This window comes from Gastrolobium bilobum, unplaced genomic scaffold (genome assembly GCF_033153095.1).
Source record: "Gastrolobium bilobum isolate Gb01-03AN ecotype WA unplaced genomic scaffold, APGP_CSIRO_Gbil_v1 utg7782, whole genome shotgun sequence".
NCBI classification, from domain to species: domain Eukaryota; kingdom Viridiplantae; phylum Streptophyta; class Magnoliopsida; order Fabales; family Fabaceae; genus Gastrolobium; species Gastrolobium bilobum.
The window spans coordinates 182,319-195,952 of record NW_026899380.1 but is presented as its reverse complement, the minus strand read 5'-3'; the positions used below and the strand labels follow the sequence as shown (position 1 = coordinate 195,952).

The window sequence follows — 13,634 nt, the reverse complement described above, 5'->3', positions numbered from 1 at the left end:
TGTTTGAATATATAAAATATCTCCAGGGTGTTTCAAAATGCCATTAGAACGTCCTAAAACATCTACATAAGATCTTTTTCCTAAATTTACATGTTTTAGATTTTATATAGAAGTCCCTTGATATATAATATATACTTCTTTCTCTTATTTTGGTTAGAGTATCTCATAATATTTTTATAGAGAGAAAATAGCAGAGAGACAAAGAAATATCAGAGACGGAAAATCTTAAATGAGCATATTATATATATATATATATATATATATATATATATATATATATATATATATATATATATATACCACCCTCCAATCATTTTAAGAATTTTTAGGAGAAATTATAAATTATCCATCAATAAAACCCTCACATTAGCCATCGAAACTCAAACTCAAACTCTTGTAGAGTATAAACCTAATTCTTAACCAACTCTGCATCCCAAACTACAATTTTTTTTTTTCAGTTTAACACGGGGGCATGTCTAGGGGTGGAGGTGGTAATGTTTCATTTAAGAGTGCGCCATTCTTCACAATAAACACTGTCTTCATGCCCCAAGAGAGGTGGCGTTCTAGATGGCAATGCATGAACCATACTCCTGTAATTAAAAGTGCAGTTCATGCAACAATGAGTTCTGAACTTAGAAAATGAAAAGGAATGGAAAAACAACAGTTAAATATAAGAGAGTATTCAATGCCATGCTACATACCAGGATTTGTAGCCACGAACCTAATGGCAGCCCAGCCATTTACAGGCACAATCACTGTATTCAACATAGGAGGATCAATGAGATTGTAACTCATGGGGTCCTTGCTTTTGTTGAAATTACCAAATCCATATCCAACAACATGGAAACTGAATCCATGGAGATGAATAGGATGGTCTATTCCTCCAACCACGTTTGTCCCTTGGATAACAACTTCCACTGTTGAACCATAGTTCAGAACAATAACCTTAGTCCCTCGCTTGGGAATATTCAAGGTCAGAGGCAAAAAATCTGCAGTGAAGTTAAATATCAATGGTGGTAATCTGGGAAATCCCTTTCTGAATACCCCTTTGATATGGTAATAATAGGCTTCTAGTATGTCAAATCTTGGGGTTTCAAAACTTATATTGTTCATGCTAGCCGCAAAAGTGGTTCCATTTGGTCCCTGGCAGGATTTGCCATTGGGGCATGGGAAGGTGTTAACAGAAATTGTAGTCACTATATGATTTTTGATATTTTTTGGGACTTTATGGGAAAATTTCAGAGGTAAGCCTTTAATACTTCTGATGAAATCAAAAGCTGCATGTGTGTCATTATTTTTAGGAAGATAAGGTAATGAAGGAGATAAAGGTGGACCATAATTCCCACTGTAGTGGATTCTAGCAGTGGTTGTAGAGTTATCAAAGGGAGCACCTCCGGTTGAATATGCCCTTGCAGCCATATAGTAGTGATTAGGCTCTTGGTTAGCATGCAACAACACATCCATTGTTTGTCCTGGAGATATGCATATGTAATCCCTTGTTATTGGCTTGGTGTACATAGCATCAGCACCAACAACGGTGAGGTTGTGTTTGGCAACAGAGAAAAAGAGAATGAGATTCATCGCGGCATTAATAATGCGGAGATGATAAGTCTTGCCTTGGTCTACATTTAACTTGAATGTTTCTGAAAATTAAAAGAAAACCTGGCGTTTAGAGCCAAACCTCAAAGATACATGTGTTCGATGAAGAAATAGTTCATCATGCTTATGTTAATGATTGTGAACGGAAAATTTGATGCCTACCTGATCTTGAGCAACGGAATAAATCCCCAGGTTGACCATTGATAGTGATAGCATCAGATATGTTTGGGGCTCCTCCAGTTTCAATAGATTCTTTGTAGACCTTATTGACATCATTTTTCCACCATTCTCCTGTGTAGGAATAAATAAAATTCTGTTATGACTATTTGATCAACTAAGGAGGAAGGACAACTATAAAGGTTTTCATACCAAATATGATGGGAATGTCTGCATCAGGTTTGGGAAAAGGGTAGGTACTATTCTTTCTTGGATAGATTTTGATAGCTCCGTGGACAGTGGCTCTTGTCCAGTCACTGTGAGCATGCCACCATAAGGTCCCTTCTTCTGTAGAAAAAACTATCTTCTGTCTGAATTTCCCTCCAGGTTGGATGGGACACTGAGTAATGTATTCAGGTCCATCTGTCCATGGATTCCTTGGCTGCTTCACACCATGCCTGCACATTAATCAGTTGTAGTTAGGCATATGATTAAATTTCATCGATCCAATATGTTGTGTTTCCCAATGTCATCAAAATTCCTGAGATTAAGAACTAAATACCAGTGTAAAGTGATGTTGTATTTGCCCTTGTTATGAACATTAACATAAATTGTATCACCCTTGTGGACACTTATAGTTGGCCCAGGAAATTTTCCATTCACAGTCAATATGCTTTTTGTTGAACAGAGTCTTGTATACCGTGCTTCTTTCACCTGCAAGATTAATCAAATCAGTTATTACAATTATTAAATACTCTGATGTCAGCTACAACCCAAGATACTACTACTATATGTAACATATACACATGTACTTCAAGAAGAATTACACAATAGACAGTTTCATGTAACAACAAAATTGTACTAAGGAATCGGTAGGATGAGATATGGGACTTACAACAAAATTGTAGTGACTATGTAGTGTTTGGGAACTAAGACCAATCAAGCAAAAACACAACATAATGTGGGGGAACATTTTCTTGCCAAACGACAATTTCATTAAAGAAAATGTTATCAACTCCTTCTATAACCCTTCAGCTAAAAGTTTCTGTATTATGAAAGCATTTGTGTTGGAGGGATTTTATATCTGTGGAGGAATATATTTAGTAGAGTTAGATTTTGAGGTGCATTAATCTTAGTGTTCAAATTTGGTGCGCCTCACTGTCATGTTTATCAAGATAAGAGTCAAGAGGCCAAGCTAGCCGTTTAATTCACTAGATGACAGAGAAAATTAAGGGGGATTCTTTAAGCAAATCTGAGTGGAAGGTAGCGTATAAAAGTTTAGGATTAAATCTCTCTTGACAATCAATCTGTAATTAACTACTAATCCAAAGATTTATAGAGGCTAATAGTAATTAAGTGAAAAGAAAGAAATCTTACTTTCTCATAGGATGTTCCTTATTAGGGTAATTGTCATTTCTTCTGTTTTTCTTGCATATTATCATTTCTCTTTAAGAGAAACAGATTCGTCGTTATCCATAGCTATTGGGTTAAATGCTAGATCCCGAAAAAGATTGTTTCACATGTACGAAAACTTCAAAATTTGGTGATTTTCATTTCGTTAATGATCGGTTGTATTTAAGACAAACAAGTCATGGTTAAATGCTTGTGAAGAAGTAAACGCCTTTATTTCGAAATATTGTTGTTCGTGTCAGTATTTTGTCTACATTTTTATTTTCTTTATAAAATGCATGTGCCAATCATTTTCATGATACACCTACAAGTGGCCCTAAGACTTTATATCAATTTAAGAAACAATTAGGTATTGAGATGGTTTTGAGGCCTGTAAAATTATTCCTATTTATCCCATCATGTGATCATTTGACTTAAAAAAGACAAAACCAGGAGTATCAATATATTGAGCCAAAGCAAACTATACCTAACGTAAAATAAAAAATTTGATATTACTTATCTATATTAAATATAAAACATTTTTTAGAAAATAGTTAGCCCCTTGCACTGATGATCTGTCTTCTTGTTCTGAATGTTTTAAAGTCTCTCTGTTTACCTACAAGGTAAAACTGCATTAGACATTATTACAAAAAAAAAAAAAAAAAAACTGCATTAGACATTTATTTGTAGTGTTTAGTCTCTATCATAGAGGGCGAATCGGAGCAGTGGTAAAACTGTTCCTTCATGACTGAAAGATTATGAGTTTGAATCCAAAAAACAGCCTCTTTATAATTATGCAAGAGTAAGGCTACGTAGAAGGATTTCCTCCACCTCACACTCATTAGTCGGGTTAAACGAGGAGTGGTTTTGAGTGTTTAGTCTCTATTGTTTCTCTAGTTCCTTGTTTATTTACTTTTAATTGGGCTATCCTAATTGTCAGGGGTTCACTCACATTTTCCATGGTAATATCAGCAATATAGAGAACTTTACCCTAAAACAAAAAAACAAAAAATCTTTAAAAAAAAAAAAAAAAAAAACTGGTATAGAACTACACTTCATAATCTTTTACGTGTGTTTATTGAATTTTAACATGACAGTATTCATTGTGAATTTGATGTATGGTTTTGATTATTGGGCCGGCGTAGGCCTTTGGATCGTGCAAAGGGCTAAAACAAATAGTAAGGCTATTGTATCTGGGCTAAAACGAAATATCTGGGCCTTGAGTTGTCTAACTTTTCTTTTGTTTTAGCCTTGAGTTCTCTATTTTTTATTTTTTATTTCAGTTGTCTATTTTTTAATAACCCAGTGTTGTCGTTGTGTTTCTACCTAGTGTTTTAGGGGGAGGAAAATTTTTGTCATTGGGCCTTTAGTCAACAAATTTGTTCACATTTAAAGGTTAGTTATCATTCGAATAAAACTAGTTGCTTCTTTTACTTTGCTTGTTATTTTTAATTGAAAGAACAAGTAAAAAGGCGTAAATGCCACCACCCAATTTTGATTGATTTTTTTTATATATATTTTGTTAAAAAAGAAATTGTCACAAAAGGAGGGCTAAAATGCCAAAAAAATGATAAAAAAAAAAAAATAATAATAATAATAATACTAAATCGAAAATAAACATGGTAAGTGGTAATCCTCCAGCAAACATTAAAACATTTTGAGAAAGGAAAAAAATTTAGTGCTCCAAGCCCTATGTGGTTCTTAGTGACATTTGTACAAAAATTTATTTTTTATTTCTCCTCTCTTCTTTTTCTTCATTATTGATTTGGACCACTAAATTAATGATGATCCAGGACGATCAAAATTTTTCTTCTCCGGAAACTTTGTCTATGTAATGAAATCCCACCCCCAGTATAAAGCTTGGATGTCAGAAATCCGTCACGATAACGAAATCACTCATGGGCTGAGTGCACTGTGGCGACAAATTCAAACTGGGACATGGGATACTTAAGGAGATTTTCTTAAGACATTAATAAACAAATTTCATGCGACTCTTTCTCCTAAATAAAAACTATTCTTTAAAACCAAAAAATTCTATACCCAATTTAATTTTGTAGTTTATTTTTAACACAAAAGAAAAAATTAATCAAGATCTATTTTGTTTCTTTAAAATCACTCATGCTTGCGCGTGCCCGCGTTCCTTGTTGATCAAATCAAGTTAGGCGGCAACCTCCCCTAAATAATTAATTGTTTGTTTTTAAAAATTTTGGACTGTCGCCCATGTGATCTAAGTTGCCTGGCGGAGCCTGGATAAATACACAATTGGTACCAAAAGATTTAATTAGAAAAATTCAGCTAATGTCAATGTTATATCACTTTTAAAAATCTAACTAATACTAAAGTTATACATATTTTTTTAAGAAAATATGAAACATTTTAAAAAATCAGCTGGTGCAAGGCACCAACTCACCACCAAGTGGTTACAGGATACGATACGATACAACACTCAACACGTAAATTCTAAAAAATATTAGATTTCGACACGTTAGAACACGTTTTGATATTAAATAATATTTTTAATTTATATAGTTTATATTATATTTAATATTCAATAATTTAACAAAAAAAATAAAATTAAACTTATAATACTTGTCGATTTTGCAACAACAACAAAAAGTAAGATATTACAAATATTTTTATTAAACTCAATAAAATAATAATCATAATTTAATGAATCTAATAGTTAAAATTAAAAATAAAATATAACGTAACTTTTAAATCCTTTTTCGAATCTTGCAAATTGGAGTGTCGGGGGTGTCCTCGGATACGACACGTAAGTTTATTAAAGTTCATAGCATGTGATTATGTCATGACAATTTACATAACAACTGGTCGCTCCATTTCTATTCTCAGCTCCATTTCTATTCTCATCAAGATATCAACTTTCGTATCCGCGTACGTGATGCCTTCAAATATTAACAGATTTGAAAACTAAAGGCCCAATGACAGAGAAAAACAAAATGCATCTAAAAACACGAGACTACCCGTAACAAAATTAGGCAACTCATGTTATCAAAATAAAAAATAAAAAAAATTAGGCAACTCAAGACTTAAAACAACACTGGGTTTTCCACTTAAACAAAAAAACAAAAAACACTGGTTATTCAAAAAGATAGATAACCAAAGGTTAAATGTTAAAAAAAAATTAGGCGAAACAAGGATCGATTTATTTAAAAAATATAAAACAAAAATAAATAATCAATTCAAGATAATAATCCTTTTATATGATATGAGGTCATATGAAATAATTTTGATCATTTATAAATTAATTAATTGTTATTTTCTATTTTTTTATTTTAGTATGTTTTTATAATAATTAATTTATCTATAAACAATTGAGATAGTCTTATATGACTTCAAAGAAAACCTATTCTCCAAGATCAAACATCATAAAAGTTGAGGAAAAAACTCAATTGCAAACAATAGAAAAGTTACACGATTAGGGGCGGATCCAGAATTTTTTTATAATAGGGGATGAAAATAAAATTTTAAAATTATAAATATTATTAAGAGTAATAAGAAATGCTAACTATTATAAATATTTTTGTAGGAGGGACTCACTATTAGTACTAATAGTCTATTATAATTAAAATAATAAATAAAATAAAATTTAGGGAGAGGTAGCCGTCCATATTACCCTTTATCTAAGTCCATCATTGTACACGATCAAGACCTAATGAAAAATAAAATAAAATGGCAGCTCTAAGGCCAAATAGTAGAAAAGCCATTACATAACACTAAAAATAATAATAATAACAATAATCGGCAACTCTAGACTAAATTATATATGAAAAAAAAAAATTGATCAGCCAAGTCAACTTTACATATCCAGTTGTTAGCGACTTTGAATTGATTATTATATACAAAATACAGAGATGATGCGAACATATTCTTTTGATGCTTGTATCTGCGTACTACATTTTAAATATGTCGTGTATTGTTTCAATAAACACATAAAAGACTTGTTAAAGGACCGCAAGCCCCCAAATGGAGCAATGCTATCCAATTCAATAATATTCTCACGCGTAACCATAACCATTTCAAAACCAAGCTATACATATATATATACAACCATAACGAACTCCTCCAATATTCGTATCAAACAGAAAAACTAATTAACTATCAGATCAAGCCTTTCCTAGTCTGATTCTCCATGAAAATCACAATGCTACAAAATTTAGGAATTTTGTTCCTCAATTTCCTCCTCACTTGCCAGGCGCTAAGGCATTATAAGTTTGTGGTATGTTTTTGTGGTTTTAACATATAGCTAGCTTAAGACCAAAAAAATAAAATAAAAGTTCATAACATGATATATATATTCATGCATGTAATATATTGCAGGTCAGAGATGCCCCCTACACAAAACTTTGCAGCACAAAGAACATATTGACTGTAAACGGCCAATTTCCCGGGCCAACCCTGCATGTTACAAAAGGAGAGAATATCATTGTTGATGTGTATAACCGAGCTAACTACAACATAACTATCCACTGGTAATCACCTAATAACTCATTGATATATATATATATATATATATTGTATATTATATATGGGATAAGTTATTCTATTTATCTTCTTTTTTTATATTTATCTTATCTACCACTCTCCAACATTGTTAGATCAAAATTCTAATGATATTAGAAAATGATAGATAAGATAGATTTGAAAACAATATAAGTAGAATATAACATATCCTATTATATTTATATATATATATACCCGAGAAAATTTAACTGTCACTTTCAGGCATGGAGTGAACCAACCAAGATATCCTTGGTCAGATGGCCCTGAATATGTCACACAATGTCCAATTCGACCCGGTGAAAAGTTTAGTCAGCGGGTCATATTTTCTGAAGAGGAAGGCACACTGTGGTGGCATGCTCACAGTGACTGGTCTCGGGCCACCGTTCATGGGGCTATTGTTATCAAACCTAAGCCTCCGACTACCTATCCATTTCCAAAACCTCACAAAGAGGTCCCCATTATATTAGGTATATATGTATGAACAAGTTTACATGGGTTTAATTGGACTAATTATCATTTAGAAAAGTTCAACCATTGGGATTTACTATAATTCTTTTTAATTGTAAATTTAGGTGAATGGTGGAAGAAAGATGTTGTTGAGGTGTACAATGATCTTTTTAGAACTGGAGACGACCCCATTATTTCTGATGCTTATACAATCAATGGCCAACCTGGTGATCTACTTCCATGCTCAAAGAACGGTATGCAGCCCCCCCTCCCCCCCCCCGCACATGTTTATAATTTTTTTTTACAAATTATACTAAGTATGACCAGTCATATACTCTTGATTGAAGTATGACAGGTCAGACATAGTGTAATTTGTAAAAATTTGTAAACAAAAAATTTGTAAATATAACCTTCCCTATATATATTTGGAACTAAATACGATATAAGTGAAATCATCTACTAAGATTGAGAGAGTAAGTTACATGAATGTAAAATAATCTCGACCCATATATGAGTCATGATCAACTTACATATGGTGTGGGAAGAAGAAATTTTACAATCAATGTTAACTGTTAATCAACTTGTATCTATTAGCTCTAATTTATTAATCACCTTAACAATTAGATATAAATGAATGACTAAGATTAAGAATATATCTTCCATTAGCTTGAAATGATCCAGCCATATATATACACGCTTGACATCCTTCCCTTGCCATTGCATTCATGCAAGGATACTTTGAGTGACTGGATATTAATTAATTACATATATATGTTTGAATTTGTTAATAAAATTGCAGAAACCTTCAAGCTTAAGGTTGATTATGGCAAAACGTATCTTCTGAGAATTGTGAATGCGGCAATTCAGGACACAGTCTTCTTTGCCATTGCCAAACATCAACTCACAGTGGTAGGAACAGATGGTAGCTATGTAAAGCCATTGAAGGTAGATTACATCTCAATATCACCTGGACAAACAATGGATGTGATACTCGAAGCAAACCAAAAATTAGATCGTTATTACATGGCTGCTAGAGTTTATACAAGCGCTTTTGGGGCTGTTATTGGGGTTGCAATTGATACCACCACTACCACTGCTATTGTACAATACAGGGGAAAGTACATTCCATCTTCAACTATCCCTTCCTTGCCTTTACTTCCAGGTATCAATGACACCAATGCCTCAGTTAACCTCTTAAGCAAACTAAGAAGTTTGGCTAATAATGAACACCCAATTGATGTGCCATTAAACATAAGCACCAACCTATTCTTCACAACCTCGATGAATTCAGTACCATGTGCAAATGGTTCGACATGTCATGGTCCCCTTGGAAATCGTCTAGCAGCTAGCATGAACAATGTAAGCTTTGAATTGCCATCGAGGAATAGCATTTTGCAAGCTTACTATAACAATATTAGTGGTGTCTTTGGGGAAAAATTCCCTAATGTGCCACCATTGATATTTAATTATACTGGTAACAATCTTTCTACAATTTTATGGACTCCATCAGTGGCAACAGAGGTAAATGTATTGGAGTATAACTCAACAGTGGAGCTTGTTCTTCAGGGGACTAGCTTGTTGAGAGGTACAGAACATCCTATGCACCTACATGGCCACAGTTTCTATGTGGTTGGATGGGGATTTGGGAACTTTGACAAGGTTAAAGACCCTTTGAGATATAATCTTGTAGACCCTCCTTATCAGAATACTGTAGCTATACCAAGAAGTGGTTGGACAGCCATAAGATTCAGGGCCAAAAATCCAGGTATATTAATTATACATATTATTTACTTATTATTAATTTGATTTTGTCATTCCAGTGGTGGTTTTCTAATAGTTTTTATTTGATCAGGTGTATGGTTCATGCATTGTCATTTAGAGCGTCATGCCACATGGGGTATGGCCACGACTTTCATTGTCAAAAATGGTAATTGCCCTGAAGAGCAGATGCTGCCACCACCACCAGACATGCCACCATGTTAATTCAAGCAGCACCCTAGTTGTTCCAATATGACGACTACATTTAACTCCAAACTTTTATTAAAGTGTATTTTATGTTCTCTAATTTTTTTTCATCGTGTCAAAATTGTGTTACCATTTTAAAAGTGAACATTAGGGATTATGTATCATCAATGTGAATTTTATGTTACACTTGTCAACAAAAGTTCGTTGGCTTTCATTTCCAGAATATTCAGTGTTACAAATGTAATTGGCTGCATGTCAACTTTTCATCGCCGCGTTATTCAAGCAGCAACAATTCTATACCAATTTAAATTACTGCATCCAATTCAAAAAAACAAAAATTAATGCATCTAATTCAATTCCTTTTTGTATTATGAGATAGGATCTGTTTACAAACTTTTTTTTGCAAATTACACTAAGTACGTAAAGAACCTTGGGATACACCACCCCAAAAGCTAGTTCTAAGGGTGAGAGTGCTCAAGACCTTATAAACTCCACATTAGTTGCACATACAACCAATGTGGGATTATATATCTTAACACGCCCCCTCACACAAGAGCCCATTGGGCTTGAAGAGTGGACAATGCAACAGGTTCAGCCTACCTGTGCTAAGAAACACCACAAGAGAAAAATGGAGGGCGGCGAGGCTCTGATACTATGTAAAGAACCTTGAGGTCATCACCCCAAAAGCTAGCTCAAAAGTGGGAGTGCACAAGGCCTTATAAACTCCACATTAGTTGCACATACAACCAATGTGGGACTATATATCTCAACACACTCCCTCACACGAGAGCCCATTGGGCTTGAAAAGTGGAAGATGCAACAGGCCCAGACTACCTGTACTACAAAAGTCCACAAGAGAAAATGAGGGGCGGCGAGGCTCTGATACCATGTAAAAAAGTTTATTATAAATAAAAAATTTAATGTAGTTTATAAGAGTTTGTAAATAAAAAAGTTTGTGAATATAATCTGCCCCTGTATTATTATAATTTATTTTATTTTCAGTTCTTGGAGGGTGAAAAAGATTTTTTTTTAGTTTGATAATTTTTTATTTATCATTAAATTTTTATCTCGCACTGGGTGCCTGCCCACGCCCTTTTACAAGCATTTAAAGCAAAATTAAGAAAGGTATAGTTAATGTGTGTAGCGTTTATGGTAAAAAAAAAATAATATTTAGTTATTTACAGTTATTCTCTAGCGGCTCTGAGCAAAAAACTTAATATACAATTGTTGCATTCAGTGAAAGAGTCATATTATAATTATGTATTTTGAAAAGTACATAATTATAATATTACATTATTTTTTTATTTTTTTTGTCAGAAATTATTGGCTAACATATTAAAAGAGAAAAGAAAAATAACTTTAATATTATAATTATGTACTAATCTTAGACTTTTAATAAATTGCAACTACTCTTTCTTATTTTATTAAAATTAGATTCAATTTATTATTATTTCACTCCATGTAATTAATTTACCAAATTCAAAGTTTATGGTATTTGATTCGTTATTAATGTCAATGATAATAAAATTAAAAGTAGTTTAATACTACTGTATATATCATTTAAACGCGTCTCTTCAAAAAAATTTCGGTAGGGGATGCGCCTCTACATTTTTTAATTAATATAACACGATCGGATTTTAATAAATGTGACGATAAATGTAGCCAGTGACAGAAAATAACTTAATAGGAAAATATATATGATTGTATTTTCATTAATTTAATAGTAAAAGAAGTTTAATTGAATTAGTTTTTCTTAGTTTCGTGAATGAAAAAATAAAACAAAACTACAATCAGAATCGTATTATCATGACTAATTGAAACAGAAGCAATTACAGATAATGAGATAAAGAAAAACCAATTCAAACAATAATAATTACAAATAATGAAAAAAAAAAAAAAAGGCTTACAGATAATGAGATAGAGCTGGATTGGGCTACCCAATGGGTGCAGCTCAGTTGGTAACTTGGCGCTGGGTTAGTGAGGTTGGACATGTGTTCGATTTCTGATGAATGCATTCTTGGGGAGAGGGCTGAACCTTTAGCCATCACTGATCCCCGCACTCCGGATTAGTTCCATAGCCGGCTCAAAGAGTCGAAACTCGTGGGGATACCGGAGGGAGCCAACTCGCCTCAGAGAGGTAATTAGGGTTGGGTAACTCCAAAAAAGAGCTGTATTGGGCTTTGGACCCATTTAGTAATTCGCAAAGTGCTTGAGTCCGATGTTGCCATGTTGGGCTTTTTGAGTCGTTTGCAGGCTTGACCCGTTACAGTCTAATAGTAAAATAAGAAGCTCACGAGTTGAACCAAATAATTTTAAAGCATAAGCTAATTGTTATATTGATGTGGATTTACATGCCAGGCTTTCTATATATGCATAAATAGTTAATTATGCCCATACGTATACGACTACATCATAAAATGGCAAAAGAAGAAAGAAAATAGGGAAGAAAGCTAAAGCTATGACAATTAGCTTATATATGTTCAGACTACTTAGAGGAAATTGCGCATGCAATTCTTTATTCTGAGGGCCTGGCCCTTGAGTAAGTCCTGAGCTTCTAGTACCTTACCTAACCATCATATATACTTGCATCAAGTTCCTGCGAAATAAGTAATATATATCATTGTTAAACTCAATTACTAGTTCAGAAATGAAAATGAAAAAAAAAAAATGGTGGTTTGTAATTCGTGGGGGTCCTTGCTATTGTTGAAATTATTTCTGCATTGATCAATAGAGGAGGATTAATGACATTCTAATACATGGGGTCACTTATATGGTAGTAATAGGCTTCTTGTATATATGTCAAAGCTAGGGGTCTCAAAACTTACGTTGTTCATGCCACTAGGGCATGGAAAGGTGTTAATAGAAATGGTGGTGATATTTTCTAAGACTTCGCGGGAGTATTTCGGGGCTTCTTTCACCTGCAAGATTAATCAATTCAGTTATTACTATTATTATATACTCTTATGTCAGTTACAACCTAAGATACTACTAAATGTAAAATTTACATGGTTACGACTTACGATTGCAACATAACATTTCACCAGTTCCGCTAGATGTATTAAGGAATCGGCAGGATGTGCTGGGACTCACAACAAAATTGTAGTGACGGGTTTGGGAACTGAGACAAATCAAGGAAAAGCACAAGATAATTTGGAGGAACATTTTCTTGCCAAACGACATATTCATGAAACAAATTGTTATCAACTCCCTCTATAATCCTTCTGCTGGTAGTTTCGGTATTATGAAAACATTTCTGTTGAAGGGGTTTTATATCTGTGGAGGAAGAGATTTAGTAGTGTTAAGATTTTGAGGTGCATTAATATCTTAGTGTTCAAATTTGGCGTGCCTCACTGTCATTTACACCCCTAGCTACGGATAATCAATGTAGCAAAACCAAATTTGATAAAAACTTGGCCCACAAAATTGTCCTATAATAAAAAGAGGTAGGATATTCCTACTACTTATTTTTTCTACTACCACTCCACTACCAGGATTCAAAAGTTATTCTTTTTCTCTCTCTTCATTCAACTTTTCCTTTAATCAAATGGTGATTA

The 13,634-nt window shown here is 33.3% G+C and overlaps 2 protein-coding genes across 2 annotated transcripts; one reads left to right on the top strand and one right to left on the bottom strand.

The window, feature by feature from the left end:
- Nucleotides 1-459: 459 nt before the first annotated feature.
- LOC133290077 (laccase-15-like) lies at nucleotides 460-13,266 on the bottom strand. The gene is made up of 6 exons (XM_061488136.1): nucleotides 13,171-13,266; nucleotides 2,318-2,469; nucleotides 1,969-2,213; nucleotides 1,762-1,890; nucleotides 702-1,643; nucleotides 460-590 (listed from the first exon to the last, which is right to left on the bottom strand). The coding sequence occupies exons 1-6, from the start codon at nucleotides 13,264-13,266 to the stop codon at nucleotides 460-462; spliced, it is 1,695 nt and encodes a 564-aa protein (XP_061344120.1).
- LOC133290095 (laccase-14-like) lies at nucleotides 7,310-10,098 on the top strand. Its single transcript, XM_061488154.1, has 6 exons — nucleotides 7,310-7,384; nucleotides 7,486-7,637; nucleotides 7,891-8,135; nucleotides 8,241-8,369; nucleotides 8,915-9,880; nucleotides 9,968-10,098. Exons 1-6 carry the CDS (start codon nucleotides 7,310-7,312, stop codon nucleotides 10,096-10,098), a joined length of 1,698 nt encoding a protein of 565 aa, XP_061344138.1.
- Nucleotides 13,267-13,634: the final 368 nt, after the last annotated feature.